This window comes from Spermophilus citellus, assembly GCF_964194105.1.
Source record: "Spermophilus citellus genome assembly, chromosome: 9".
In the NCBI taxonomy this organism is placed as follows: Eukaryota; Metazoa; Chordata; class Mammalia; order Rodentia; family Sciuridae; genus Spermophilus; species Spermophilus citellus.
The window spans coordinates 12,454,760-12,480,696 of record NC_138191.1 but is presented as its reverse complement, the minus strand read 5'-3'; the positions used below and the strand labels follow the sequence as shown (position 1 = coordinate 12,480,696).

Below are 25,937 nucleotides of genomic sequence, written 5' to 3'. Positions count from 1 at the left end.
TCTGCATCCCAGGCACACTTTACGTCTCCTTGAACCCCCTCTACCCTCAAGACCATAGATGCCAGAATAGCCATACCATGCTAAGATCCAGTGACTTTTATTTTCATGAGTGGGAGCTGAGGATCAGCTGTTAGATTCTGGGCCCAAGACACTGATTGCTGCCTGGCGCCCACTCTCTATACAGTCATTGACTGCAACCCCCTCATAGGAGGCTCCAGCCAGAGTCAAGGGCAACCTTTGAGCAGCCAGGAATTTCATAGCTGACTCTAGAAGGAAAGAATAAAAGGAATTTTGTGGCTACAGGTCTCATTTCCTCGCCCTCAGCCCTCAGCCCAGCTGCTTTCCCACCTTACCCAGTTTTTGCCAGTGGCCTAGTGTATACTGAGGAATGCAGTTCTGGGAAGAGGAAAGGGGATACAGGATAAAGTTTATTATTGATTTTCCAGGCCTTGGTTGACATACAGTAACAAATATACCTTGTATGCAAGGTCTACAATAGGGAACTGATAGGAATTTACCCCAACTCACCTTGTGTAGATGGACCAAACAGTGACTTGGTGGCTCCTTCAGTCCTAATTGTGTGGCAACTGCTTCCTGTGCCTGTTGCTGGAATAGCTCCTGAGATAAAACACAGCCACTAGCCTCCAGCGTCTGTAACCAGGAACCTCCTAACATTACCTGTGAAGGGAATATGGCACTGACCAGCTTGGCCTTGCCTACAATGGGGCAAAAAAGAGCCCTTTGGAAAGCCCACTATACAACATGTCCTGCTCTCACAGTCACTCTGAGGCCAGGGGGGCTCCCATCCTGCTCAGGGAAAGCAACTGAGTCATACACGATTCCCAGGACACCTGGGTCTTCTGAGGATGGTACTAAATGTCCAAATCCCTGAAGGGAAAAAAAAAATAAGAAGGAAAAACTCCATCTGAGGCTACACCTTTTTTTCCCCTCCATACTATACCTGGACAGGCAGGCGAGCTCCTCGGTACTGTAGGTTCACCACAGCCACAGACACAGCAGTGATGGTATTAAGGACTTGAGCCAGAGGAGCTGCCTCTGTAGGGAGCAGCTTGCTGAGTGCTGGAGGAGAACAGGCCTGATTCAGGAGACATTTATACTACAATTTTGTCAGCTCTCTTTGAGATTAGACTTCATAGGGATGATCAGCTTAGGGGCATGATGTGGTCCTGCTGGCCCAGGAAGAAACAGTTATTGCTTCATGCTGGTTGGGGAAAGGGAAAGGACTACTCCATTACCTGAAGCTGGAATGGCACTAATAATGTGGTCAGCTTCCAGGCTGCTATCCCCCAGAGACACCTGAGAAAATGAAAACATTTGAGAGACATAGCAATATTGAGAGAACTTTAAGGATGAAGTGAGATTTTTACTGTACTCTTCTCAGTTTCCTAGTAGCAGGAAAGACTGGGTGCCAACTCAGGATGAAGACACTGAATGATTGCATCATCTGCATAAAGCTCACCTTAGGAAGTGGGCCAGAGGCCAGTGTGGCTGCTCTGGAATGTTAGGTGAAGCTGGGTTGTTCCTTCCTCATCTCTGATTCTCTGACCATTTATCTTCCTACTTTTGTTTGGCAATGCTGGGGATCGAACCCAAGGCCTCACCCATGCTAGGCAAGTGCTCTACCACTAAGTTATATTCCCCCTTCTCTGACCACTTATAACTACAACTCTTTTTTTTTTACATTTAGCCTTTTTAAAAATTATTTTTAATAGTTGATAGACCTTTATCTTATTTATGTATTTGTTTGTGGTGCTGAGAATCGAACCTAGTGCCTCACACATGCCAGGCAAGTGCACTACTGCTGAGCTTCAGCCCCAGCCCCTATAATTCCAACTTCTATCCACAGACTTGCATCAAAGGGGTCTCGGAGGAAGGTCCACAAATAAGGCCCCTAGGAACCTGGGATAGTCCATGAATAAATAACTATTTTCTCCCCCAATTCTGGGGATTGAGCCCAGGGGTGCTCTGCCACTGAGCCTCATCCTCAGCCCTTTTTATTTTGAGACAGGGTCTCACTAAGTTGCCCAGGCTGGCTTTGAACTTGTGATCCTCCTGCTTCAGTCTCCTAAGTCACTGGGATTACAGGTGTGTGCCCCCAGACCTGACTCTAAATATTCTAAGGCAAGGAAAAGAGTAATTCCAATTCTACCAGCCTTGGCCTGGCTAAACTACTTAAAGATGGAAACATTGATACAGGGGGCTGGGGATGTGGCTCAAGCGGTAGCGCACTCGCCTGGCATGCATGCGGCCTGGATTCAATCCTCAGCACCACATACAAACAAAGATGTGTGTCCGCCAAAAAACTAAATAAATATTAAAAACAACAACAACAACAAAAACATTGATACAGGTTTATTACACTGCTGAAAGTTACCCTACCTTCCAGTGCCCTTCTGCTTGGAGAGAGAGCCCACATACTGGCTGACCTCTGAGAACACTGACTCCCCTACTAGTCAGGTAGGTGTCAAGGGTCTGGGGCAACGTCTCCATCCCTCCACGGAGTGACCATTGGCTCCAGCGCTCAGCCCGGGCCTGGCGAATAAGTGCTGAGTCTGGCTGTGGGCTCTTCCCTGAAGAAAAAGCAGCAGAAAAGAATCACCAAACTAACACCCCTTGCCTGACTCTGGAAGTCCTTAATATCTTCACTCTTTGAACCAATCTGTCCCTCACCTGCTCCCAGCAGGAGCCCCAGTATTACTGAACGATGGGTCTGCTCAGCTTGGAAGAGACTTGGAAAACAGGACCTGATGCTGAGCTCACGGCTATTGCCTGCAAACACTCCACGGCAGAGACTGTCCATGGCTAGAGATGCCACCTTAAGAGTAAGACTGAGACTGAGAGGCCAAGGAATAAGCTGCAGTGAATAAGCTTCCACTGCCCCTGTTTGGTAGGGAAGGATTTGAGTTTTGGAGATTAGTGGAGTATGACAAGAAGAGGGCATCCCAAATGACACAAAAGAGCCCCTAGGGTAGGTCTGAGTGGGGCGGGGGGGGGGGGGTTCTGAAGCTGATTTAGGCAGGGAGAGGTTGGAGGCCTCTGAGCAGTGTCACCTCAGGTCCAAGACGGCGCTGGGCAAAACTGTGCACAGTCTCATCAGGTTCTTTGCCCCGGGGCTTGGTCAACTCCCTCAGCCCAGCCCAAAGCAGAGGTTTGGAGAAGGGGGGTGAAGGACGGAGTAGCCCCCTGTGTGGAGGAAGGCATAGTGAAGAGGAAGCCTCCTGTATTATTTTCCCAGATCCAGGGGCTTACTTCCATTCATTTGGCCCTTTTCTGCTGGAAGGGCTGACAGACATGGAGATGAAGAAATGGAAGGGCTGCGAGGAAGGGGCAAAGCAAAAGGATGTGCAGTAAAGACGTGGGGGGTGTTACCTGAGGCCAGAAGGCAGGGGGTGCAGGGCACCATCTACATACAGGAACCTGTTCTGGGCAGCTGGGTGGTCTCCCCGGACAGGCAACACTTCTGAGTCCAAGCCAAGCTCAGAAATCTGCTCTCCACATATCCTCAGAAAGAGGAGAAACTAAGCAAAGGGTCTGGCCCACCAAACTCTAACCCCTTAGTAAAACCCCGCCTCTGCAACCTCTCCTTATACATTCCACAAGCCTCTCACCAGGAGCAGAGTGCGGGCTCCCAAAACTCCGGCTGGCCGAATTCCCCGAGGTCCAAGTTCAAAAATCGCACCACCGGGCCCTCTGATTGAACGGATCCAGCCTCCCAAACGCTTGCTACCCTCCACCAAGACTACCTGGCGACAAGAAGAAGCCACTGCAGTACCATCTGGAGCCGCGGGGCGTGGGAGTTGGGCGCACTACCGGCCAGGATCCACCCAGCTTTTGTTGGAAATTTAAAGAGTATTAAATGAGGCTACCTCTGGCACGGATGAAGTACTCACCTTCGGTGGACGTGGGGCTTGGCTCAAATGGTAACTGGCGGCCAAGCCGCTGATGCCTCCGCCCAGCACGACCACAGTCCGGCTCATTGGGAAGCTTGGAGACAAGGGGCGACACTGACAGACAGACTGGGAGGCACCCTGGGCCCGAAGCCCCGCTGATTCCACGTTCCACCCTCGGCCACCCACTGATTTAGAAGAAACTAAGGCAGAGCTCGCGGATGGGTTGGTGGACAAGCGAGGTCTTCGCCCAGGGGCCAGAGTTCATCTACTAGATAGGGACAAGAGAAAATGAGGTAGAAGGAGGCAGAGGTACGGAAACCTCTCCCCGCCGGCGCTCCGCAGGGCGAGATAAGGGCCACGCCCACGCTATCTGCCCTTGCAGGGGTGAGTCGGCAGGCTGGATGCCGGAGTTTTGAGGAGCTCTACTTCCCACGCCTCTGGAGACACCTAATACTTGAGGTCTGCCAACCCCGCCCCCGACCCCTTTTAGGTCCTCTCTATTCTGGCGGCATGCGGGGAAGCTTCTCTTCCCGGCTTCTGGATTGGTGGGTCCTGAAAGACCCCGGATCACAATCACCAATGAAAACACTGAACCGGCAGTGACGTTACAGGCGGAGCGACAGCAGCTGTCAGAGTTGATTCTGTGGATAGAACTAGAGGTTGACCCGTTCAGTGCCAAGTTGAAGGGAGCTGTTGTAGCCGGGCGCTTTCCTCCCTAGGGCTAAGATGGCGAGTGCTGAATCCGGGAAATAGCATTCCACAGCTGAGGCTTCCCAAGTCCAGCTAGAGTGAGAACCCTAGAGGGATTGGGCCCAGGAGCTTTGGTTGTAGAGAGAATAGACGGGAGACTAGGGGCCAATCCGCGGGGAGGCTGCTCCACAAACAGCTCCTTGATGTTAGCAACAGTCCGGGCCTACGGGAGCTAGGGCCGCCCGGCAACGTACCTAGTGTTTGTCAACAGGGGTTCTTGAGTGCCTCACCCTCGAGGGGCAGCCCCCATCTTCGGCAAAACCCGTCTTCCCAGTGTCTGCACCAGTTTCAGGCTTCCCCGCAGCTTCACGAATCTCAAGATTTGCCTGCCGCCTTCTTCCAATACAAAACCCTCACTGCTTGGGCACGCACGTCTTGGTCGTGCTCCACTCCCGACCCCTCCTCCTTGGCCCTGAGGGCGCCCCACCTGTTCAAATATGGAGCTGGGTCCCAGGAAGATTTCAATTGGCCCCAATTCTGTATTTCCACCCCCAAGCACAAATACAAATAAGAACATTACTTTTTCTTAATAAATTTATTCACAAAAAGTGAGATTGCAGAGGGTATGGGGGCTGTACATGGGCAGGGGCCTGATAAGCTCTGTACACAGGGCTGGGAGACGAGGGAGTCTCCAGTGGAAGGGTACTTTTTAATAAAAAAAATAATGGGAGCTACAACCACCCCCTCCCCCCTCCCCGATTAAAAAGACACAAAAATAGACGTCTCTGAGGTAAATGGGGAGCCTGGGGCTTAAGGGTGTTGAAAGGGTTTCACAGGTGCCGAGTTGGCTCCTGCATCAGTTGGTAGAACAGCACATAGCCTTCACTGGATGCCACTTGATTTTCACTTACAGGGGAGACACTAAGAAAAAGGGAGATGGGGAAAGAGTTGTAGTCATTCCTGTATATTTTATGCTCCCCACAAGACTTAACCTCAGATAATCCAGCAAGAGATCAGGAAAGACCCCCACCGCTCCTTTCACTGGGCCCTCTGCACTCCTGGGGTTACATGGAAGGGGAGGGTGTCAGGGCTGCAGTGGGAGTGGAGGCTGTTCTCACCGAGAGTCATTGTAGACATGCCAACCAGTCTGGCATCGGCACAGGGCTGTGTAGTGGCCATAGTGGACGCTGCCCGAGTGATTGCAGAGGGCATAAAGCTGGTAAACAGGACTTCCTATGGGGTTAGAGATGATCCAGTTCTATAACCATAGGTGAGCCCCCCTCCTAAGCTCCTCAGGACCTTCCCCACCAGACTCACCTGCTTTGTCACTGGCAAAATCCCCTAAGCTCAGTCGCTGCAGTGGAAAGTCTACACCTACTGAACTTTTCTTGATGGACCCTCGGGAGGTGGAGAATCGATTCAGATCTAAGCCCTGGTTAAGGAGCATTTGGGAGGTGGAGGGTCTCTAAGGGCAAGTGCAGCCCTAAATGCTGTCCCCCTTTTTCCCCCAAGAGAAGGCTGGATGGCAGGCTTTTCTAAGGAAAATTCAATTCCCAAATGGCCAGCCTCTGCAAACGTACAGGGTGAGGAAAGAGAATGTATGGGAGTTATCCTAAGTGAAGTAAGAATTTGAGGATTAGGATATGGAGCACGAGGATTCGGGGGAATCTTTGTACTGTCAACTTTTTGGTACTTCGTGTTTTCTGCCGACATCGGTCACATACCTGAATAAATGCCAAACAGTGTTAAGTTAATGTGTTCCCTCCTCAGCTGGTTTTCTGACATCCCAAACCACACAAATTTAGAATGTTCTCCATTACTTCTGTATCCTCTGGGCCACACCCCTTTGCCCTTGGAGCACCGTGACACATCTGAGACCCCAAAACGAATGCAGACATGTAATGGTTTTCCCCATACTAAGGAAACACGTGTACCCTTTTCTCCTTTTGGAGTTTCCCCAGTTCTCCCACCCTTATTATAGCCCCTGTGAACCTCCACATACTGGGGCATTCTCCGACTCTAGCTCTTCTTCCTTGGTGAAAAGGCTGAAACAATCTCGCAGAGACACTTTGCCCCCAGCAAATCCTTTCTGGGGGAAAAGGGGAAGTAAGGGTCAGCATGTTCTGAATTTTCTTTTCCTACTCTTCATCAATCTAGGCTTCAGTTATACTCTAGAGACCCACAGGGTTCCCGCCCACACTCTGGGGGTGGGTAGGTTTGGATCATAGAACCTGTGTTCCTTCCACCCCTGGAATCCTCTGGAATCCCACCTTGGGGATGGGCAGGGACAGGTCACAAAAAACCTCGAAGGTCGTGGAGCGATACCCACAGGCCTGGCACTTGAGACAACTTTTCAACTGGCCCACAAACAGGTCTAGACAGAAGCAAAGGGGCAGGAGAAAAAGTCATTGTTGGGTGCCTGACATGATTTCTTGAAATCCTGTCTCTTTATGCCCCTTTGCATGACTTTCCTTTTCTCACTATCAATACTCCTAACAAACTCTTCATTCCATTTCACATCTTCATCATCCAGTTTTGTTCCCATACCCCTTGACAGAATCAATTTTTCCCCCAAGCCCAAGCCCCAAACTAGTTTTTCCCCATTGCTTTGCCCCATTTCATACCCACAATCTTGCTGTCCTCTCGCTCCAGGTAACGCTTCCACATTAGGTTGGCTCGATCATCATCACTACCATATAGATCAGAGAAGTAGGGAGCACTCATGAGACAGGAGGAAACAAGGCACCCCCAACACCTAAAATGATCCATAGAGCCTTGTAGTTCATCCACACCCCAACTCTGCCTCCAAATTTATCTAGTTAAAGTCAAAGGAGTAATTCAGGAAAATTTCTGGGGAAATCCAAGTTGAAAGAAAAGATGGGAACACATACCGCGGAAGAACATGCTGTCTTCCTCCACCTGGCTTCAAGCCCTTTTTATGTACTTTGTTATAATTATTCCCTCCTCTCTTGATTCTGTGATTCCCTGGCACTATCTTCTGTCTCTTTCTGCACTCCTCAGCCTACTTCCTTTTTCTACTGCCACACTTCTTCTCAGGGGATTTTCTTTTTAAAAAATATTTATTTTTTAGTTTTAAGTGGACACAATATCTTTATTTTACATTTATGTGGTGCTGAAGATCGAAACCAGTGCCCCAAGCATGCTAGGCAAGCACTCTACCACTGAGCCATGATCCCAGCCCCTCTCAGACGATTTTTTATTCTGAAGCATTTCCCTGAACCCTACAGCTCTAATATTTGTTTGTTTGTTTGTTTGTTTGTTTATTTATTTTTGGTGATACAGGGGATTGAACCCAAGGGCTCATGAGAGCTAGGCAAGCACTCTACCACTGAGTTACAATCCCAGCCCTATATCTCTAATCTTAACAAGCTCAACTCTGTGAAGGATGAACACTTTTGATAAACTATTGGGGAGAGAAAGGAGGAGAAGCAACCCTTACCTTAACTCGGGTTCTTCCAGTAGAGTCCCTCCTCGGCGAGGTGGAGAGGGAGCTGGACCATTGGCCAAGATTGGTGGAGCCCGGCGACCTCGTCTGTTGATTTCAAGATGCAGTCGCTCCATGAGGAGTTTCAGGAATTCCTGGGCATCCTGCTGGCTATAGCCAGACAGATAATATGGGAAACTGACCCCTTCCTTGTCCACAGACACTATCCCCTGCCCAGACATGGTTCCTACTTCCTGGATGGAGAACATCAAGGCTCAGAACAATGTTGCTGGGGTCCCTGCGTTGCACTACCCGCAAGACATGACCAGAGAGAAATCTATACCCTCCAGCTCTCCCACCTGTATCCAGAGAAGGAGGGAACATATTTCTGGAAGATGGCTCGGAATCGAGTAGGATTCACAGCTTCACAGGAGTCAGGGTGCCAGAGGGCACCAATCACATCTGCAAAGGCTGTTGGGGTGAGATTGGGGAAGGGAAACAAAGGTTAATATCTGAAAAATGCAGGCAAAAGGACATCTGGAGGGTAGAAAACAACCGCTAGGAAAGTAGGCAGTGGGAAAAATGGATACAACTGTTAGACTGATGGGTTGGAGGCCATGAGCACTGGCAGATGGACCTGCAAGGGGTTTGGGGAAAAATAAATAGAGGAAGCAGGAGGAGTTGTCCTACCTTCAGTAAGCTCTTGGGCTCGGCCCCCTCCAGGTACCTCTTGCCGGAAGTCCCTTCGTAGACAGAAGTCTCGAAGAGGCCGAGTGCTGCTCAAACACTGTAGCACAGCATTCAGGAAGCACTGGGAAGCAGCAGAGATACTGCCATTATCTCTCCCGGAAACTCAGGAGAGCTTCAGTGCTCTCCTTCTACATGCCTTCCCCAATTCCCCAAGTTCTCTCTACCCCCAATATCATTTCACATTTCCTTTTAGAAAGGAGGAACAGAATGGCTCTTACTGTATTTCCCAGATTTCGGAGGCCAACATGACCAGAGCCCAGAAGCAGCGTATGATGAGCCTGAAATGTCAGGGTACAGTCAGCAGTTTCCCATATATCCACTTTAATCTTCTAATAGCATGCTGCCTGCTGCCTCCCCCACCCTATACGTGCCCAAACTCTACCCTCTCCCTCACTGTCTCCCTACCTCACTGGTCATAAGCAGTAAGCCCATCACAGCTGAGTGTACCACAGACTCAGCCATGGCTGTCCCACCTATTCCCCACTTACTCCTCTGCCCAGCTAGACGGCGCTGCAGCTCCTGGGGCAACTCCCCAAGCACTGGCATGGTTGCCCAGCTGCTCCTCACCCCCACCTTGCTACCTCCAAAGCCCCCTCCTGCCCCCGTGGCCCTTTCCTGCACCCTCTCTTGCAGGCACCAACTGCAACCAGCCTAGCTCACTTAGCTAGGGAAATGGGCAACCACATTAGCTCAGATGTTCTGAACCCACCCCTCTTCAACTCCAGAGATTAATTAGGCCTAGGCAGAGTCCTAAGAGAGAAAATGCAGTAAGGGAAAGGAAGAGCCTGGGGACCCAAAGAAGTATTCTAAATAGTTGGGTTAATTCCCTGGGGACCAAAATGGCACACCATGCTGGGGACTCACAGACAACCCAGAAAAGGGTTTAGAAGGGCCCAGAAGTAAGGGAGAGGAGAGGATCCACTGCTATAAGGAACTTAGGAAAAAAAGGGACAGGAAAATCACATGATGACAAGAAAGCCGGAGGCATAAAGGTATAGGAGCTTGGAAGGCCACGTGTGTTGGCAATTCCTCACCATCTTGTCATCAGAGTAGAAAGGCTCAGAGGGCCGGGCAGATATCATGTGGAAGGAGCCATGGGAAGTGGGGGGCTCTGTCCGTATGCTCAGCAGGGTCGGGGGTCCAGGAAAGCCCCCAAGACGGCGGAGAGAAGTGCTACGTCTCAAAGTGGGTGGCTCAGGCCGGAGTGCCAAGCGGCTCAGTGCAGCCCCCAGCTCTCCAGTGCCACGATGCCCTCCCAAGGCAATCCCCATTGGACGTAAGTCCCCACTGCTCACAGACTTGGAACGGGCTAGGTTGGTCCGGGATGGGATGGGCAGAGCCACAGTTGGGGGTGGTGAGCCAGGCAGGGGAACCCCATGATCTGCCCGAAGGGGGCCTCTGGGACGAGGGCCTGAGGTCCGACCCCGTCCAAGCTCCAGTTTCTTGAGCCGTTCATCAGGGGGACCTGGCCGAGGAGGCAAAGGTCGTAACATAGGGTTTGGCCCAGGGGCTGGGTTGCGGCGCTCCTTGCTGCGGGCCCTGGGGGCAAATTGTAGCTTAGATCCCACTCGGGGTTGGACATTGACAGGTGGTTCTCGGGTCCTGCCCAGGCGGTGCTCAGAGGCCTGGGGCATTGTGGACACCACAGGCTGGACCTGGGAGGAGAAGAGGCGGTCAGCATCTGAATTATGGAGGGAGATGAGACCCTAGGCTACCACATTAGTTTGCACATGCACTGAAGACACGAATCATGTCTATCAGATTAGTCATTATATTCCCAGGACCTAGGAGAGTTTGCCACGAAGAAAATACTTAGTAGCCCTTGAGTAAATAAATGAAGGAAAGATAGCAGCTCATGATTTTGACCCTTTCAATACCCCCACTCTTTCCCTAGAGAATACAACTTTACTAAAAAGGCTGTGCTAATCAATTGTCTTAATAATCCAAAACTCATAAAAAGAGGTCTTATACCTGGCTAGTCAAGTGGGGTGTACCCTGGTCCTGTGGTTAAATTCAAGTATGGATGCAAGAATAACTCCTCAAAAGACAGCATTCCACCCTCAAATCCCTGCCCCTCCGGGTTGCAAATGAAGCAAACTAAATGGGTGATTTGCGACCCATTCCCTCCCCCACCTACGAGCTCTGACATGGTGTTGGGGCTCAGGGGTCAAAAACTCGAGATGCAGGACGAACAACTCTTGACCCCTAATCTCTGCACCTCACCCACCACAGCAGGGTTTTACCCGGGTCCGCCCCCCTCGAGGGCAAAAAGGCCGAGACCGCTGATTGGCTACAGGGTCCGGCGGCGTATTCCCTGCGGTCTAGGAATGTTGTCCCTCCAGCCCAGTTCTCCCAGGCCCCGCAGGGCCCCACCAGGCTGTGCCTTTGTGGAGAACCCTCTGGGGTCTGGAGCACTCTTCCCTCAGCTTCCCCTCCCCCGCCATAACACCCCGGCCCGTACCTGTCCCCCTGCGAGGTGGCAGGGGAGGCCAGCCAGGGCCAGACTCCAGCTCAGGGTCACCCCCTCCTACCCCGGTGCAGCCCCCCCGCCGGCCGGGCTGCAGCTTTAGCCGCAGCTGTTGCCCAGATCTCTCCCGCCGCAAGGGCCGCCGCCATCTTTGTTGGTCCCACCCGGCCCCCGGCCACCAGCTTCACAGTCTCTCAAGGCGCCTGCGCACCCACACTCTAAATCCTGCCTCCCCCTCTGCGTTTGCGTGAGCCCGCCCCCACGGCTCCTGGGCAGACACCATGGAAACGCTGCCAACTTTAGAACCGCTAGTTCCCAGCCCTGCTCTGAGTGGTCTTTAAACCATCGCTCCAAAGCAAGTTCCGAGGTCCAGGCTTCTGTCATCCCGTCCTGGGAAAATTCAAGAATGGCCGCGAAGCTTGTAACACAGTTCAGGGCGGGTGCTAGAGTGACAAGCTGCAAGCCTGGGTCCAGATAGCAGACGACCAGCAGAGAAGCATCTAGTACTCCACATAGGGATAGGAAGATCCCTAGAGGGCAGGGAATGCTGGATCTGCAAAACCATTCTTCAACCTTCTTGCAGGCGTAAGCAGTAGGGAAAAGCATGGCATGCTGCTAAAGGACAAAGCAGATCTCAGCAGCAGGGGGAGCAGTCAAATTTTCTTTAATTCCCTAGCTCCTAACCAAAGCATACTCCATTCCCCACTTCCTCCCAGCCTACTGTGTCTGTTCAATATGCCTCTGGTTTTAGCTGCTCACCTTCTGTTAAAAGCCACCAACGAAAACGACAGGTTACCATGGGAAGCAGCTTTATTGATGGGTTGTCAACAGAAATCAAAAAGGCTATGTACTCATTTTCAGCTACTCCCTATGCCACCAGGATTGAGGCCTCCATTGCTCTACCTGGAAAGGGAATATAAATTGCCTCTTCATTTTCTAAAGCAAGTCTTTCCCCTCCCTGTGCAGCCTAACTTAAAAATTCAGTGACAATACTGTGTGTATGTTGTTTTCATCAATAATGCCTGCTGCAGCAACTTAGAAACAACCAAAGGTGGAAGAGCGATAGGGGGAAGTGATCAGATGAGTAAGAAGAGTGATGCACAAGAAAGGAACGTAGCCACTGTCCTGCCTCATTGGCTGGATCCTTCACTGGTTGCATTTCTCTTTGTGCTGGATCACACCCTTCTGAATCAGATCAGGAATTTCCACTGCCAGCCATGGACCCAGCTGCAATACAAGGGAGACCCTGTGAGATTACTACCACCCAGTTAATGCCTCTTGTTCCATCAGAAGCTCCTTCCTGGAGAGAGATTCTGGGGGAACATGCTCAAGAGACATCACTATTATTCCTTGTTTACTCTCAGTTACTTTTCCAGGGCCTAACCCCAACACCTCCCCTTCCTATACCAAGTATACCAGACTTACCCCCAGGGCCATGAGATGAGCTAGTCCAAACTTGGGCACATTCCTGGCCCACAAGGGTTTGAAGTGATCAGTCAGGCATATTTTGCCACCCCTGTGAGAGGTATGAGAGAAAGAGATTGATATGCAAAATTCACCAAAATGCACAGCAGCCTCTGGGAACACAAGAAGACCACCAGTGCTCAAAATTAAGAACAAAGTCACCTAAGTACTTTGCCCAGGCTTAAATCCCTCTAAGCGAGTAGACTCAGAAAAATTTCTGCCTTGAGAGTTCTTCCCTAAGTCCTTCTCCATCTCATTTTCAGTCCTACCTGTACATCTTGGCTGTTTTTCCATCCAGCTCAGGGACTGCAATTTCTGGAGCAGTAGTGGGATATGTGATAGGAATCTGGAGGAATTATAGAACCTTAATAAAACAGAATTAGGCTAGATAGGAACTACTCTAATCAAACACACATATTTCTTTTCTTTCTTTCTTTCTCTCTCTCTTTAATCTTCCCACACATTTCTTGGTTGAATTGAAATGTTCAGCAAACTTCCCCAGCAGCTTCGACATGCCAGGATTCCTGATATGGAGATTAAAAGCTATAACTAATGCTTGCTTCAAACCTCAACTTTCCCCTCCCATTTGTAAAGTTTTCTTTGGTTTCTTCAAGAAAGATTAGCTTGTTAATAGTCATCTGATCTCTCCCCTTCCACTAACCTTCATATTTCCCACTTCATCACACTTACATCAAATTCGATGTCAAACTCATATTTGAGGAGGTCATGGATGTACCAGCATTTTCCAAACCACCTGTAATAAAGACCAAATCTCAGTTTAATTTGCCCATCCCTCTTTTACTCAAATGACATCTTGGCTTAGGGCTAAACTGGGAGACTCATCTCCCAAGTTGGGGAAATCTGGGGCTATAGAATTACAGATAGCTAACCTGACACAAGGCAGTTCCAGCAGTGGATTTTGGGATACCAAACTGCACAAGCCAGGTAAGACTCCCATCCCCCACCTCCCAAGAGGGTATACCTACCGGGTACCTTCCTTGTTGGACTCCAGACGGAACCAATCATTGTCTGCATTCTTGTTGTTCTCCACATACTAAAAACAGAGAATGAAATCTTTGAGGGGAAAATTGGAGCCACGGGCATTCCCTCTCCCCACAAAAGAAAATTATGATTACTTCTCTCTCAGTACATTTACCAAATTTTTATGACGTAAGTAAAACTAAAGACAAGGCTACCCTGGTAAGTTGGGGACTTGCCCAGAGCAAAGAATAGAAGACTTGGGTTCCATTCAATTTAACAGGCACAAAAGATGTAAAGATATCATCTGGATTCTTTTCTTATTTCTGATAGTATCTGCCCTCAGCCCACAACTCACCTTATGGTATACTCCCTTCCTGGAGGGCCTTAAGCAGTCCTGGATTCCACTAGCACCCACATGCTGATCTTTTATTTTTAGTCCAGATCTTTCCTCAGAAATTTGGACTTAAGTATACAACTGTGTCTTCAAATTTCGACCTTTAATTTGAATATTCCTGAAACCTGGCACTTCCACCTGGTATTTACAGTATTTCTTCAGACCTGTTTCTCATCCTTCATTCTCAATCTCAGGTTGAGGTGTTAGCATTCACTTAGTCAATGAAGCCAAAAACCTGGGAATTATCCTTGACCTTTTTGATACTGGGATTTAACTCAGAGCTACTTTACTACTAAGCTATGTCCCCAGTCCTTTTTATTTTTGAGACAGGATCTCACTAAATTGTTTATGGCCTCACTAAATTGCTGAAGCTGGCCCCGAACTTGTGACCCTCCTGGCTTAGCCTCCTGTGTAGTTGGAATGATAAGTGTGTGCCACCATGCCTGGCTGGATATTCTTCAAATCAACCTCTCCTTTCTATTATGACCACACTGCCTCATTTAGATCGTCATCTTTCTTTCACTTGGATTAATGACAGCCTCCTAACTTTTCTTCTACCTTTAACCTTACCCCTGGTCAATTGTATTTTTCTCTGTGTCACTGACCTACACCCAAATCTGGTCATGTTACTCATCAGCTTAAAATCCTTTAAAGGCATCCCAACACCTCCAAATAAAATTCAAACTAGAGTGATGGGTGGCACACACTTAATAATCCCAGCTACTTGGGGAGACTAAGGCAGGAGGACGGCAAGTTGTAGGCCAGCCTGTGCAACTTACAGAGATCTTGTCCCAAAATAAAAAATAAAAAGGGGTCTGGGGATATAGCTCAGTCAGTAGAGTGCTTGCCTCACATGCACAAGGCCCTGGGTTCAATCCCCAGCACCACAAAAAAATTAAAAATAAATAAAAAAATAAAGGATGGCTGAGGATGTCACTCAGTGGTAGAGTGCCCTAGAGTTCAATCCCTAGTACCACAAAATAAAATTCAAGTGCTCAAATCTATTTCCCCAGCCTTGTTTACTTCCTGCCTCTATCTGAATCTCTAGCAACTCTGAACTACTTGTTTCTTTATAAACATCATGCCACATAGAACTTATATTCCTTTGCTTATGATGTTCTCATGTCTTAAGCATCCTTCTCCCACCTTTATGTTCTATTAGCCTTACTTATATTTTCCTTTAAATCTCAGCCCAAACATTACTGTTCCCAGGAAGCCTTCCTTGACAAAACTCAAGCTCGATTAGATATTGCTTCTCATGCTCTCAGACCATCCTGGCCATTTCTTTCTCTCTATTTAAACACTGTATGATACTGTTTCTGTCTACCACGGTAGGCTCCTCCTTACTCGGTTTTGTTTCCCCTTTTTAGACCCAAGGGACAATAATGATATTGAGATTTTACACACACACACACACACTGAATGAATACATGAGTAGGATATCTGCTGAGAACACTATGAAAGATTTTCTTCCCTTTCCATAATAGGAAGATTAGCTGATAAGATGGCTCATTTCTAACTATTTCTAAAATAGTTATCCAACTATTGTGTGCCTCACATTGGGTATAGAGAGACACTCGATCCAACTCTCTACAACTAACACCTACTTGAATTTTCAGTCCTAACGTGTTTTTCTTCGTTACGGAGAATGAAAGAGGGAGCAGAGAGATGCGTTGGGATTTAAGGGCCCACCAAATACTTCTGACCACCACTTTTACATCCCCTAGGTCAAACACCTGGAGCAGGAGAGACACGTCACCTTCCGGGTAGGTGTAAGCTTAAAATACTGCTGTCTTTAGCTATTAGATATAGTCCCACTTTTACTAATCTGAGTCTTTCTTTCCAGCTTACTTCCCGTCATTCTTCCTAAACCACCCAGCCCAGCAAACCGTCCCATTTCTCTGAATTTAGAAGTTAAAATTAAAAACCGGAAGCGGCTTCCACACGGAGCCTATTCCTGAGAACACCTGATTACCTGCAAGCCCTTTGCTACGCGGTCGATCATAAAGCACAACTGACCCGGATAAGAGACTGGTATTCCTCCTTTAGTCGCTGCACCCACAACTCCCGATCTCGGGGTCCGGCATTAGTTTTCAGCACTGGAATTTCAGACACAACACGCCGTGTGGCCTCGTCCGCCATCTTGGATCAGGGCGCAAGAGAATGCGGAAGTGGTGTTGTCTGTAACTTACGCTCGGGCGCCGCCATCTTTACTATGGGAAGAGGAGGAGTAGGATTGCCTTAAGACTTTTCTGAATGCAATCTTTTTTTTTTTCTTGTAAGGAAGACACATTTGCTATCTGGTTACCCGCTTGTGATGCGCCAGGAAGAACGAAACAGAAACGGATTGCTCTGTCCTGAATATGTCACCTATCACTAAATCACCAGAGACGGCTCGGAGAAGGACTTCCGTTCATGCTCAGAAGAAACAATCAGGAAAACGATCCCGGAGGTCTTCCCAAACCTGGAGGGTTTTTCCAATTTCAGGCTCTTCTAGGCACCCTTCTGGGAACTGCCTTCCTAAAACACGCAGTTCTGCTTCAAAGCTTCCTTACCTTACGTATTGTCCAGCTGAATACCAGAGGCCAAAGCAGTTATCTAATATAAGTGTGTGGAACTCATAATTATCAGAAACCATACAAAATCAATGTATAATATACAGTCCCTGCCCTGAAGGATTAATGTAATCGAATTAGAGAATTATTAGTAAGTTAAAAGGACTTTAGAAGTTACCAGAAGACTTGCTTTAGTCTATCCTAGAAGAGGTATTCACTGGTTGAGCACTAGACATTTTTGGTAATTAACCAGTAAAGAATGTCTCTCTATACCCAATGTGAGGCACACAATAAGTTCTCAGTCATCCTTTGCAAAAATTTTTTATCTTCAGTTAGTTTTAAAATTTAAACACATTCGGGGCTGGGGATGTGGCTCAAGCAAGCGGTAGCGCGCTCGCCTGGCATGTGTGCGGCCCAGGTTCGATCCTCAGCACCATATACAAAGATGTTGTGTCCCCCGAAAACTAAAAAATAAATATTAAAAAATTCTAAAAAAAAAACTTAAACACATTAATTTTGGTTTTAAATATCTTAAGTGAATCAGTCCAGCCTGTGGTAGTAATTCTAGATCAAATTCTATAATTCATCAAATCCTATAGTCCATCTATAAATGTGATGAGCATTCTGTATCTTGTCTAATTGCCCTGGCTGAAATTTTCAGTACAATAGTGTATACAAATGTTGAGAGTAGACATCTTTGTCATGTTCTGATGTTAGGAAGAAACTCAATCTTTCCAGTATGACATTAGCTGCAAGTTTTTTCATAGATATCTTTAATCATGTTGAGAAAGTTCCCTTTTATTTCTAGTGTTTAGAGTTTTGTTTTGTTTTTAAAATCACAAATGGATGTTGTTTTTTTCCAAATGCTTTTCTCTGTTCCTTGAAATGACAGTTTTCCCACCTCTATTTTCTTTTTTATCTATCAATTTCTTTCCTTTTCCCACTCTTTTTCCCCCGCTTAGCACTGGGGTTTGAACCCAGGGATGCTCTTTGTTAAACCACGATGCAAAGTAAAGACCACCTATTCTAATTTTAAATCAAATTAAAGCAAGCTTGTAATTCTGGCCAGCCAGGACTGTCTTGTCAGAAATCCATGGGTTAGAAGACAGTACCTCAGCTCTCTAGGAGCGTGGTTTTATAGCACAAAAAGTTTCAAAAGGGGTGGGGGTGTCTCGAGAACATACATATAACAGGATTTTGACACCCAGCAGATAGTAGGTTAATGATCTAAATGGTTCAACATTTCAAGTTAGGGAGTAAATTTAGATCCCAATACCAGAATTTATGAGGCACTGCTAAGGTTTCAGAGAAGGCTGTTATCTGGTCAGGGAAAGCCAGGCATGGTTGAGTTCAAGGCACGGGCAGGCATTCCAAGCAAGTTAGAAATCGCAGTAATTTATAGTAAAACAGAAATTAACTTTTCGTGACTTTGTGATGAGATGGCTCCTAATCTTAAGGTGGAATTAGGCTGGGTTTATCACTCTACCCTGAGCTACATCCCCAGCCCTTGTCTAAGTTGCCAGGCTAGTCTAAAACTTGTGAGTCCCCTGCTTCAGTCTATTGAGTAGCTGGATTTTTTTTTTTTTTAAGGTGATTGAAGCCAAGGGGTGGTTATACTGAGCTACAAACCCAGTTTTTGTTGTTGTTTTGTTTCTTTTTTTTGACACAGGTCTAAGTTGCTGAGGCTGGCCCTGATTTGCAGTTTTCCTGCCTCAGCCTCCCAAATCACTAGGATAACAGGTATGTGCCATCTGTCTGAATGGCAGTGACAAAATTCTTGGCATTTTAAATGAATTTAGAGTACTGAGCTTGGACACATAGTATTCCAGAAATCGGCAATATTATGTAAATGAAATCAGTATCCCTTAAGTGGAGAAACAATGTTGCAAACATCTACATTTTCACAGAGGAAAATTCTAGATGGGGATTATGAAAGTCAAAAAACTAAGATTATTGATTCTTAGCAAAGTTTTAATGGTTATTAAAGAGTGATTTGTGGGGTCTGGGAATATAGCTCAGTTGGTAGAGTGTTTGCCTCACATGCACAAGGCCAGAGTTCGATCCCCAGCACCAAAAAAATAAATAAATAGTGATTTATGAGTTGGGTGCGATGGCACATACCTGTAATCCCAGCTACTTGGGGGGCTGAAGCAGGAAGACCTCAAGTTTGAGGCCAGCACGGACAATTTAGTGAGACCTTGCCTCAGAATAAGAAACAAAAAATGGTCTGGGAATGTGGTTCAGTGGTAGAAGGTCCCTGGGGTTAAAACCCCAGAAACACACATACACAGTGATTTATTAGCAGTGAGATTAAAAATCAATGATCTCCAGAATCCCTCAAAAATGGTTCATTACCATATGATTTAGTCCCCCAAATTGTCAGCTCTACCTTTCCTTCCAACCTTTTGCAGGTATCCTTTTCTCAGCCTACACCACTCCTGTGGCTCAAGGTGATTGGCCTCTTGTCTTTCAGACTGCACCTCCTTAAAGATAAACTTCACTGATTATTAATTTTTCTGTCACAACATTCTGTTCTTATCCTTCATAGCACCTATCTCAATTTAGAATTTTATATTTGTACACCCATGTAGATGGTGAGTGTGGGAAGCCATTCTGACACGTGATTGGGTGACTCCCGTTAAGGGCCTGAGGCGCTTTGGCTCTGTTGAAGCTTTCCCGACCCTTTCCTGATGGGAGAGCCCATCCATGTGGAGGTGTGCCTGACCACTGACCCCGGGGACCCAATCACTGACCCTGACCTTGGAGTGCAGCCACCCCCCCCAACCTTCATTGGATGGAATTCTCCCCTGAATCTCTTGTTCCCCAATAAAGGGCTACTCCCAGGCGTGTTCACTCTCTCTCTCTCCTGCTAGCCCTGAGTAATCCTTGCTGCCCTGCTGGGCGGTTAGAGGAGGGAACCAGAGAGGGGAGCCCTCTCGGACCTAGCAATAGAAATAAGGTAACTGAGTCTGTGTGTTTTATTTCAATCTCTTCTAACTAACTTTATGCCTAGAACCTCATTAATGAAACCACTGCGCAGGCCGCGTGGTAGAGGTGAGCACCACAAAAACAGACCTTATCTGTTTACCACTGATTTTCTTATGCTATATGGGTATCACAATAAATGCTTAACATATATTGACTAAATAATTGACTCCCCCCGCCTCTCTTTTCTTGGCAGTACTGGGGATTGAGCCCAGGGACACTCTACCATGGAGCTACACCCCCAGCTTTTTTTCATTTTTTATTTTGAGATTCTGAAACAGGGTCTGGGTTGCTGAAGCTGACATGGAATTTGGGATCCTCCTGCCTTGGCCTCTCCAGTTGCTGGTATTACAAGTGTGTGCCACCACACCCAGTTAATTTTCCTTTCTTGCCAATGTAACTAGATTAGCAGATGAGAACATCATAGAGGCAGTGTAACTTGCTTTCAGAAAAATCTGCCAGTTTTTCTGATGTTATTTAAGAAAGTTGGAAAATAAAGAGTTAGAATATAAGGTAATTTTTGCTTAATTGAACAACCAATCAAAGGAAAATTAAATTCTAATTAGCTGGTGAAATTGATGAGACAGGGCTGTTTTTATCATGACTTTTAAAATAATCACTGTCTTGGACCAAGTCATCCCCATGGGGGCAGCATAGAGTTGTTGATAAAAAGCATGTTGAATTGCTGAAACCTGATGAAAATTGTTTATATGTATATTATTTAAAGATAATAAACAGATAATATTTTCCAAGTGCCAGGCCCTGTGCTAACACTTTATATACATTATTTAACATAAATAATACCTCTGAGGTGGATATTACCTTTCCTTCTTTCTCAGATGAGAAAGGAAGCTGAGTTAAGAACTTGCCCAGTCAAATTAGTGTCAGAGCTGGGGAATTAATCAAAGGGAACAAGTTAAATAGACTTTTGGATAGCAGATCATTAGGATTCAACAAACGAATTTGGCCCCTGTGCTTCCATTCAGGACCGAGGAGACACCAGAAAGGCTTACAGCTTACAACATTCACTGAAATTAGGAGTTGGTATGATGCCTGAGTTAAAATGAGTAACTGGAGCAGCTTAGTTAATGGGAACCAAAAAATACAGCAGATTGGCAGGTTATTAAGTCCCTGTAGGACAACACTCGAGCAAAGCCCAGGGCGGGGGATGTAACTCAGTGGTAGAACACTTGCCTAACAAGCACCAGAGCTTGAGGCCCTGGATTCCATCTTCAGTACCACAAACAGAATTAAAGAATAATGTCCAAGCCTGGGGGAGTAGCTTGGAGGTAGAGTGCTTGATTAACCTGGGAAGCCCTGAGTTCAATCCTCAGCAAAATGGGGAGAGTGGGAGTAAAGCCCTGGCAGAACACAAGGATCAGAATATGCATGGAAGGGTCATGAAACTACTTGTGACAATGAGCTAACAGAATACAGACTTCTTTAAGGGAATGCTTGGTATGAAAAAATATTAATTCTGGTGAAGCAGAGAAGCAGCATAGACTGATAGATTGGGACAAGTAAATACAAAACAGGACTAACAAACTTAAGTTATAGAAAGATTTTTCTGGCTAGGCAGTGGTGTGTGCTTGTAATCCCAGTGAGAGGGCAGGATAAATACATAAGGCAAGAAATTAGGTTTTTCTTTTGACTATACAGATCATATATAGTTTAAGCCAAGGAGGAGTAGCTGTCTGGCTGTGGCTAACAAAAAACCCAAAACTGTGAAATATTTTTCTCAGTAATGAGCATGAGTGTCCACCTTTATGTGGTTGCTCCTTATTAGTACTTACTCCATTCCACTCCAGGAAATCTGCTCAGCTCTTTACTGGCACAATGATCTCAACCTGGGTGCAGTGAGTGGCGCAAGCCTGTATTCCCAGACTAAATAAATTAACAAATGAAGGCTGGGATTGTGGCTCAGAGGTAATACACATCTGGGTTCAATCCCCAGTATACAAAAATAAATAAATTGCCCAAGTCCTCTGTAAGTTTTGAGGGACACATTCCCCTTCCATACATCACAACTACCTCTGACCTGATGACCATTCCTTTAGGAAGAGCTAATGAGCAATCTGCAAGGAAAGGATATAGGGGAGATTGTTTACAAAGGAAGTTTCAGTGGCTATAGAGGGAAAAAATACTCAGAGGTGGGGAGGAAATTTTTGATTTCGACTTTTTGTTGTTTTAGGTGCCAGGGTTTGAACTTACAAGCTGGTGCAAGCCCACACTACACCACTGAGTTCAACCCCAGCCTCTGACTTATAAATGAATTATCTCTTCCCTTCAACCTTCTAGAGACTGTTTATTTTGCCAGTCATATAGGGATGGCAGTGTGTTAGCCTTATCTTTGCTACCCATTGATACTTTTAGGCTTATTGTGTTTCCATCCTTTTGCAAAAAAATCTTTTTTTGCAATGTGTGCTATCTGGCTTTACTTTCCTTCAGCCGTCCTCCTAAGGACATCGGCACCTGTTAAGTAACCTCCTTGCAACATTTGTGATCATCCTGGGTGGTTTTGGGGAAAACCCATTAAATATGTGGTTAGTTCTTGGCCTTCTCAACTTTAACTTATACTCCTGTTTTCAAGTTCTTCACCATTTCTTTCTTTCTTTCTTTTTGTGGTACTTGGGATTGAACCCAGGGGTGCTTTATTACTGAGCTACATCCTTTTAAAAATTTTTAGGGTTTTGCTAAATTGCTAGGCTGGCCTTGTGGTAAGAACTGTGGCATCAGATCCAGCTGGTGTCAATTTGAAAATCCACTGAAAGACTGGAACTGGCAGAAATGAAGGATACGGTGGAATAGCAAGGAGGCTGGATTGCCCAATGGCTCTTGGGGAGTTTTAAGATCTGGAGTTGACTCTTGTGATGATTTTCTGTGTTTGGAGCTAAAAACTCCTTCCCTATTTGTGGGAAGCCATGTATGAACCATGGGTGAACCGAGTGATGTTCGAGCTATTAGGCAAGGAAGCTTGGTCTTGGAACTCCCAGGCTGAACCCCCTGATGTGAGAATGCCCATACATGTTGGCGCCCAGTTCTAGTTCACTGCTCAAGTTCAAGCACAGCCTGCTTACCCTCACCCCTATCCTGTTTTTTATGAAGAAGCTCCTTCAGATCCCTTTTGCCTCCTGAAGATGGATATAACTTGCCAGACGCCAATCAACCGGTTTATCACAAAATCCCTGCCACACACACAAGGAGCAAGTGCCAAAACAAGACTCCTCCCACTGAAACCTTATCCCTGCCTTTGATGTACTCCTTCTTAAATAAAGAATCAAGGCCCTTTTTCAGTTGTTCAGTCCCAGTTCCTATCAGGACTGGAAGACCCATCAGGTGCTCCACTTTTTAAATCTTTATTTATTTTTATGTGGTGCTAAGGATCGAACCCAGTGCCTCACAATGCGAGGCAAGCTCTCCACCACTGAGCTACGGCCTCAGCCCCGGCTTTATATTATTTCTTACTAATTATTTCGACTTTTTATTTTCCCTATGGCTCACACTGGGCAGGAACCTGCTCTGTTGGGGTGCTGGTCACCTCCCCATACCTATGCATACCATGTTATGCATAGGTATGTTATGCATACCATGCATAACTGCCTCTTTGGGGGTCATGCACTTGACAGTTTCTACTCAAAGTTTTTGTTTTTCCTTATTTGCTTTTTCTTTCTTTTTCATCCTTTATCCCGTCTCCCCCACCCCCCAGTACTAGAGATGGAACATGGGGGACATTCTACCACTGAGCCACATCCTCAGCCCTTTTATTTTGAGACAGTCTCAATAAACTGCTGAGGCTGGCCTCAAAATTTGTGATCCTCCTTCCTCAGTTTCCTAAATTGCTGGGATTACAGGTACGTGCCACCATGCATGGTTTCACTGTTCCTTTTCAAAGATTCTCCAAGAGTTTTTCTACTTGTGCCTTAAGTGTTGGAATTCCTGAGGACACTCCTCTTAGCCTTCCCCTGTTCTCTGGGAAGCTTATCCAAATCTATGGCTTCAACTACCACTAAAATGTTGATTCTTCTGAATTTCTGATTATGTCACAGGAGTTTTGAAAAGTAATTTTTTTATAAAAAATAATATACGTACGGAGCAAAACAAATTCAAATGGTAAACATGGACCTAAAATGAAAAGCACAGCAAGGTATGGTGGAATTTACACCAGTAATTTCAGCTAGTGGGAAGGCTGAGGTAGAAGAATCACTAGTTTGAGGACAGCCTGGGAATCTTAACAAAACTCAAAATAAAAAATAAAAAGGGTTGGGGATGCAGCTCAGTAGGGTAGAGTGCCCCTGGGTTCAATTCCTATTACCACATAAATAAATAAATAGATAGAACCAAAAGTATAATTCTTATTTCTCCCAGGGCCCACTCTCCAGTTAATTTTTTCCTCCTATGCATGCTAGGCAAATATTCTATCACTGAGTTATATCTCCTACCCAATGATCAATTTTATAATTCCCCCTCACCCCTTCATGGCATATTCTTCTCCTAAGGTTTTTTTTTTTCCCTAGAGTAGTACCAATAGAGGGTTGCCACTCCAATTTATTTTATTTTATTTTTATGTGGTGCTGAAGATTGAACCCAGAGCCTCATGCATAGTAGGCGAGTGCTCTACTTCTAAGCCACAACCCCAGCCCTCTACTAAGTTTTAAATCTATATATTCAACTGCTCTTAGGACATTTCCATCTAACTGTCTCACAGTTACCTAAAAGTCCTTTGTTTTTGGAATTATTCTTCCTGCAACATCCTACAGCTACCCTTCTTTTCACAGTATCATGAAAAACTGTGTGTATACACTGTGTATTCCCAGTTCAATCTTGTCTCTATCCCACATATCTATAAAATAGCTTTCTCCTAATTTGTTAAGTAACCTTGTTGCACAATTCAATGAACACATTTTAGTCTACTTGATTTTTTTCTTTTTCAGCTGTGGCACTGGAGATTTAACCCAGGGGTGCTGTCTCTAAATTAATACAAAGGGTACCCTAGCCCTTTGTATTTATTTAGAGACAGGGTCTAAGTTGCTGAGGCTGTGGTCTTCAACTTGTGATCCTCCTGCCTCAGACTCCCAAATTGCTGATTACAGGTGCACACCACCCTCTCCTGCTTCTGTTGCTTTATTATTACTATTATTTTTCTGTTACTTTTAACACACTGACAAGATTGCTAGACACTTTGCCGGTTTTCTTCTTTTCCTATTTCTGCCCCTTCTCAGTGTACTCTCTTCAGCTTTCTTCCCTCAAATGAATGTATTCTTCCCTCTAAGTTATCTTATCCACTCCCATGGCTCAAACAGCTATCTATATGCACACAAACACATCTCAAACCTTTTGGGTCTAATGGATATCCCGCAAGCAGTAAAGGTCATTCTAGCACTACAAACTAAAAGGAAAATGGAATCATTATTATCCAGTTGTTCAAGTCGTAACATTTATATTCTCCAATATATATATATATATATAAAATGATATATATTATAATATATATCATTATATATATATATATATATATATATCCACACTACACTTTTTTTTTTTTTTTTAGGACACAGTACTATTATTCTCTTCACCTGTAACTTTTCTCCTACACCCCATCATTCGTATTGCAAGCCTGTTTTGTTTTTGATTTTGACGCTGAGGATTGAACCCAAAGCCTCACATATGCTAAGCACCTACACACTAGCACCCCCTCACACCACTTTTTAAAAACTCAGATGACTTTCAACTCCTGGGCTCAAGGGATCCTCCTTCGAGTAGCTGGGAATGCAGACTCGACTCACCATTCCCGCACAGGCAAACAGTGATCTTTCTAAAATCCAAATATAACTGGTCACCCCCTCCGCAAAGACCCTTCAAAGGCTCTTCATCGCCCTTAGGGCAAAATCAACTTATAAGGCCTTGTGTAATCTAGTCTCTCCCTTTCCTTACTGCTTTTTTTTTTTTTTTTTTTTTTTGGTGGTGGTGGTGCTGAGAATTGAACCCAGGGCCTCGTGCATGCGAGGTAAGCACACAACCAACTGAGCTATATATCCCCAGGCCCTTAGCGCTTCTTCCTTTAGCCCTAGCAGGCTGTGGGCAACTGCCTAACGTACCTGCGCCACCTCCCCCCCGACGCTGCCCGCCTGCCCCAATCAATTCCCAACAGTCCTTCACCATTCGGCTCAGGCGACACTTCCTTACAGGAAGCGGGTGTTCAAAAGGCAAATGATGAAAGAATGAATTCCGAGAGCGCGTCTGGGCTGCGCTTTCTGCTACAGTCCGGGTTTACAGAACGTCCGGGTGACCAGGAAGC

At 46.2% G+C, this 25,937-nt stretch overlaps 3 protein-coding genes across 13 annotated transcripts; all 3 read right to left on the bottom strand.

Annotated features, from left to right (window-relative positions):
* Positions 1–22: 22 nt before the first annotated feature.
* Positions 23–4,420, bottom strand: PPOX (protoporphyrinogen oxidase). 4 transcript variants are annotated; one of them, XM_081305869.1, is made up of 12 exons: positions 3,912–4,420; positions 3,630–3,764; positions 3,391–3,506; positions 3,072–3,204; positions 2,692–2,836; positions 2,401–2,591; positions 1,257–1,317; positions 962–1,080; positions 778–888; positions 529–678; positions 354–396; positions 64–266 (listed from the first exon to the last, which is right to left on the bottom strand). In XM_081305869.1, the coding sequence occupies exons 1-12, from the start codon at positions 3,996–3,998 to the stop codon at positions 124–126; spliced, it is 1,434 nt and encodes a 477-aa protein (XP_081161995.1). In that variant the 5' UTR covers positions 3,999–4,420; the 3' UTR covers positions 64–123. The 4 variants fall into 4 exon arrangements, with proteins under 4 accessions (XP_081161998.1, XP_081161995.1, XP_081161996.1 ...); XM_081305871.1 differs by having other exon boundaries at positions 106–266; positions 349–396; XM_081305872.1 differs by lacking the exon at positions 3,912–4,420 and having other exon boundaries at positions 23–266; positions 3,391–3,522; positions 3,630–3,760.
* Positions 4,421–5,177: 757 nt separating this feature from the next.
* On the bottom strand, positions 5,178–11,917 carry USP21 (ubiquitin specific peptidase 21). 7 transcript variants are annotated; one of them, XM_081305862.1, is made up of 13 exons: positions 11,258–11,917; positions 9,831–10,451; positions 9,015–9,074; positions 8,737–8,857; positions 8,406–8,517; positions 8,062–8,217; positions 7,226–7,290; positions 6,833–6,975; positions 6,604–6,690; positions 6,254–6,325; positions 5,919–6,033; positions 5,720–5,834; positions 5,178–5,522 (listed from the first exon to the last, which is right to left on the bottom strand). In XM_081305862.1, the coding sequence occupies exons 2-13, from the start codon at positions 10,428–10,430 to the stop codon at positions 5,432–5,434; spliced, it is 1,737 nt and encodes a 578-aa protein (XP_081161988.1). In that variant the 5' UTR covers positions 10,431–10,451; positions 11,258–11,917; the 3' UTR covers positions 5,178–5,431. The 7 variants fall into 7 exon arrangements, with proteins under 7 accessions (XP_081161988.1, XP_081161989.1, XP_081161990.1 ...); XM_081305863.1 differs by having other exon boundaries at positions 6,872–6,975; XM_081305864.1 differs by having other exon boundaries at positions 10,092–10,451.
* A 138-nt stretch (positions 11,918–12,055) lies between these two features.
* UFC1 (ubiquitin-fold modifier conjugating enzyme 1) lies at positions 12,056–16,280 on the bottom strand. Of its 2 annotated transcripts, none has more exons than XM_081305891.1 (6): positions 16,122–16,280; positions 13,714–13,781; positions 13,418–13,481; positions 12,997–13,073; positions 12,689–12,779; positions 12,056–12,490 (listed from the first exon to the last, which is right to left on the bottom strand). In XM_081305891.1, exons 1-6 carry the CDS (start codon positions 16,242–16,244, stop codon positions 12,410–12,412), a joined length of 504 nt encoding a protein of 167 aa, XP_081162017.1. In that variant the 5' UTR covers positions 16,245–16,280; the 3' UTR covers positions 12,056–12,409. The 2 variants fall into 2 exon arrangements, with proteins under 2 accessions (XP_081162017.1, XP_081162018.1); XM_081305892.1 differs by having other exon boundaries at positions 16,078–16,217.
* Positions 16,281–25,937: the final 9,657 nt, after the last annotated feature.

Bases quoted from the DNA above. Each gene is read 5' to 3' on its own strand.
- PPOX (XM_081305869.1), bottom strand. From the start codon at position 3,998: ATGAGCCGGACTGTGGTCGTGCTGGGCGGAGGCATCAGCGGCTTGGCC. The intron at 1,318-2,400 runs GTAGGGTAACTT...TCATTTTCTCAG, and splicing joins AAGCAGAAGGGCACTGGAAG to GTGTCTCTGGGGGATAGCAG. The intron at 397-528 runs GTGAGTTGGGGT...TCCTCTTCCCAG, and splicing joins GTTTGGTCCATCTACACAAG to AACTGCATTCCTCAGTATAC.
- USP21 (XM_081305862.1), bottom strand. From the start codon at position 10,430: ATGCCCCAGGCCTCTGAGCACCGCCTGGGCAGGACCCGAGAACCACCT. The intron at 6,976-7,225 runs GTATGAAATGGG...GCTTCTGTCTAG, and splicing joins AGAGGACAGCAAGATTGTGG to ACCTGTTTGTGGGCCAGTTG. The intron at 5,523-5,719 runs GTGAGAACAGCC...CCTTTTTCTTAG, and splicing joins CATGTCTACAATGACTCTCG to TGTCTCCCCTGTAAGTGAAA.
- UFC1 (XM_081305891.1), bottom strand. From the start codon at position 16,244: ATGGCGGACGAGGCCACACGGCGTGTTGTGTCTGAAATTCCAGTGCTG. The intron at 13,074-13,417 runs GTAAGTGTGATG...TAATTCCTCCAG, and splicing joins AGTTTGACATCGAATTTGAT to ATTCCTATCACATATCCCAC. The intron at 12,780-12,996 runs GTAGGACTGAAA...TACCTCTCACAG, and splicing joins AAAACAGCCAAGATGTACAG to GGGTGGCAAAATATGCCTGA.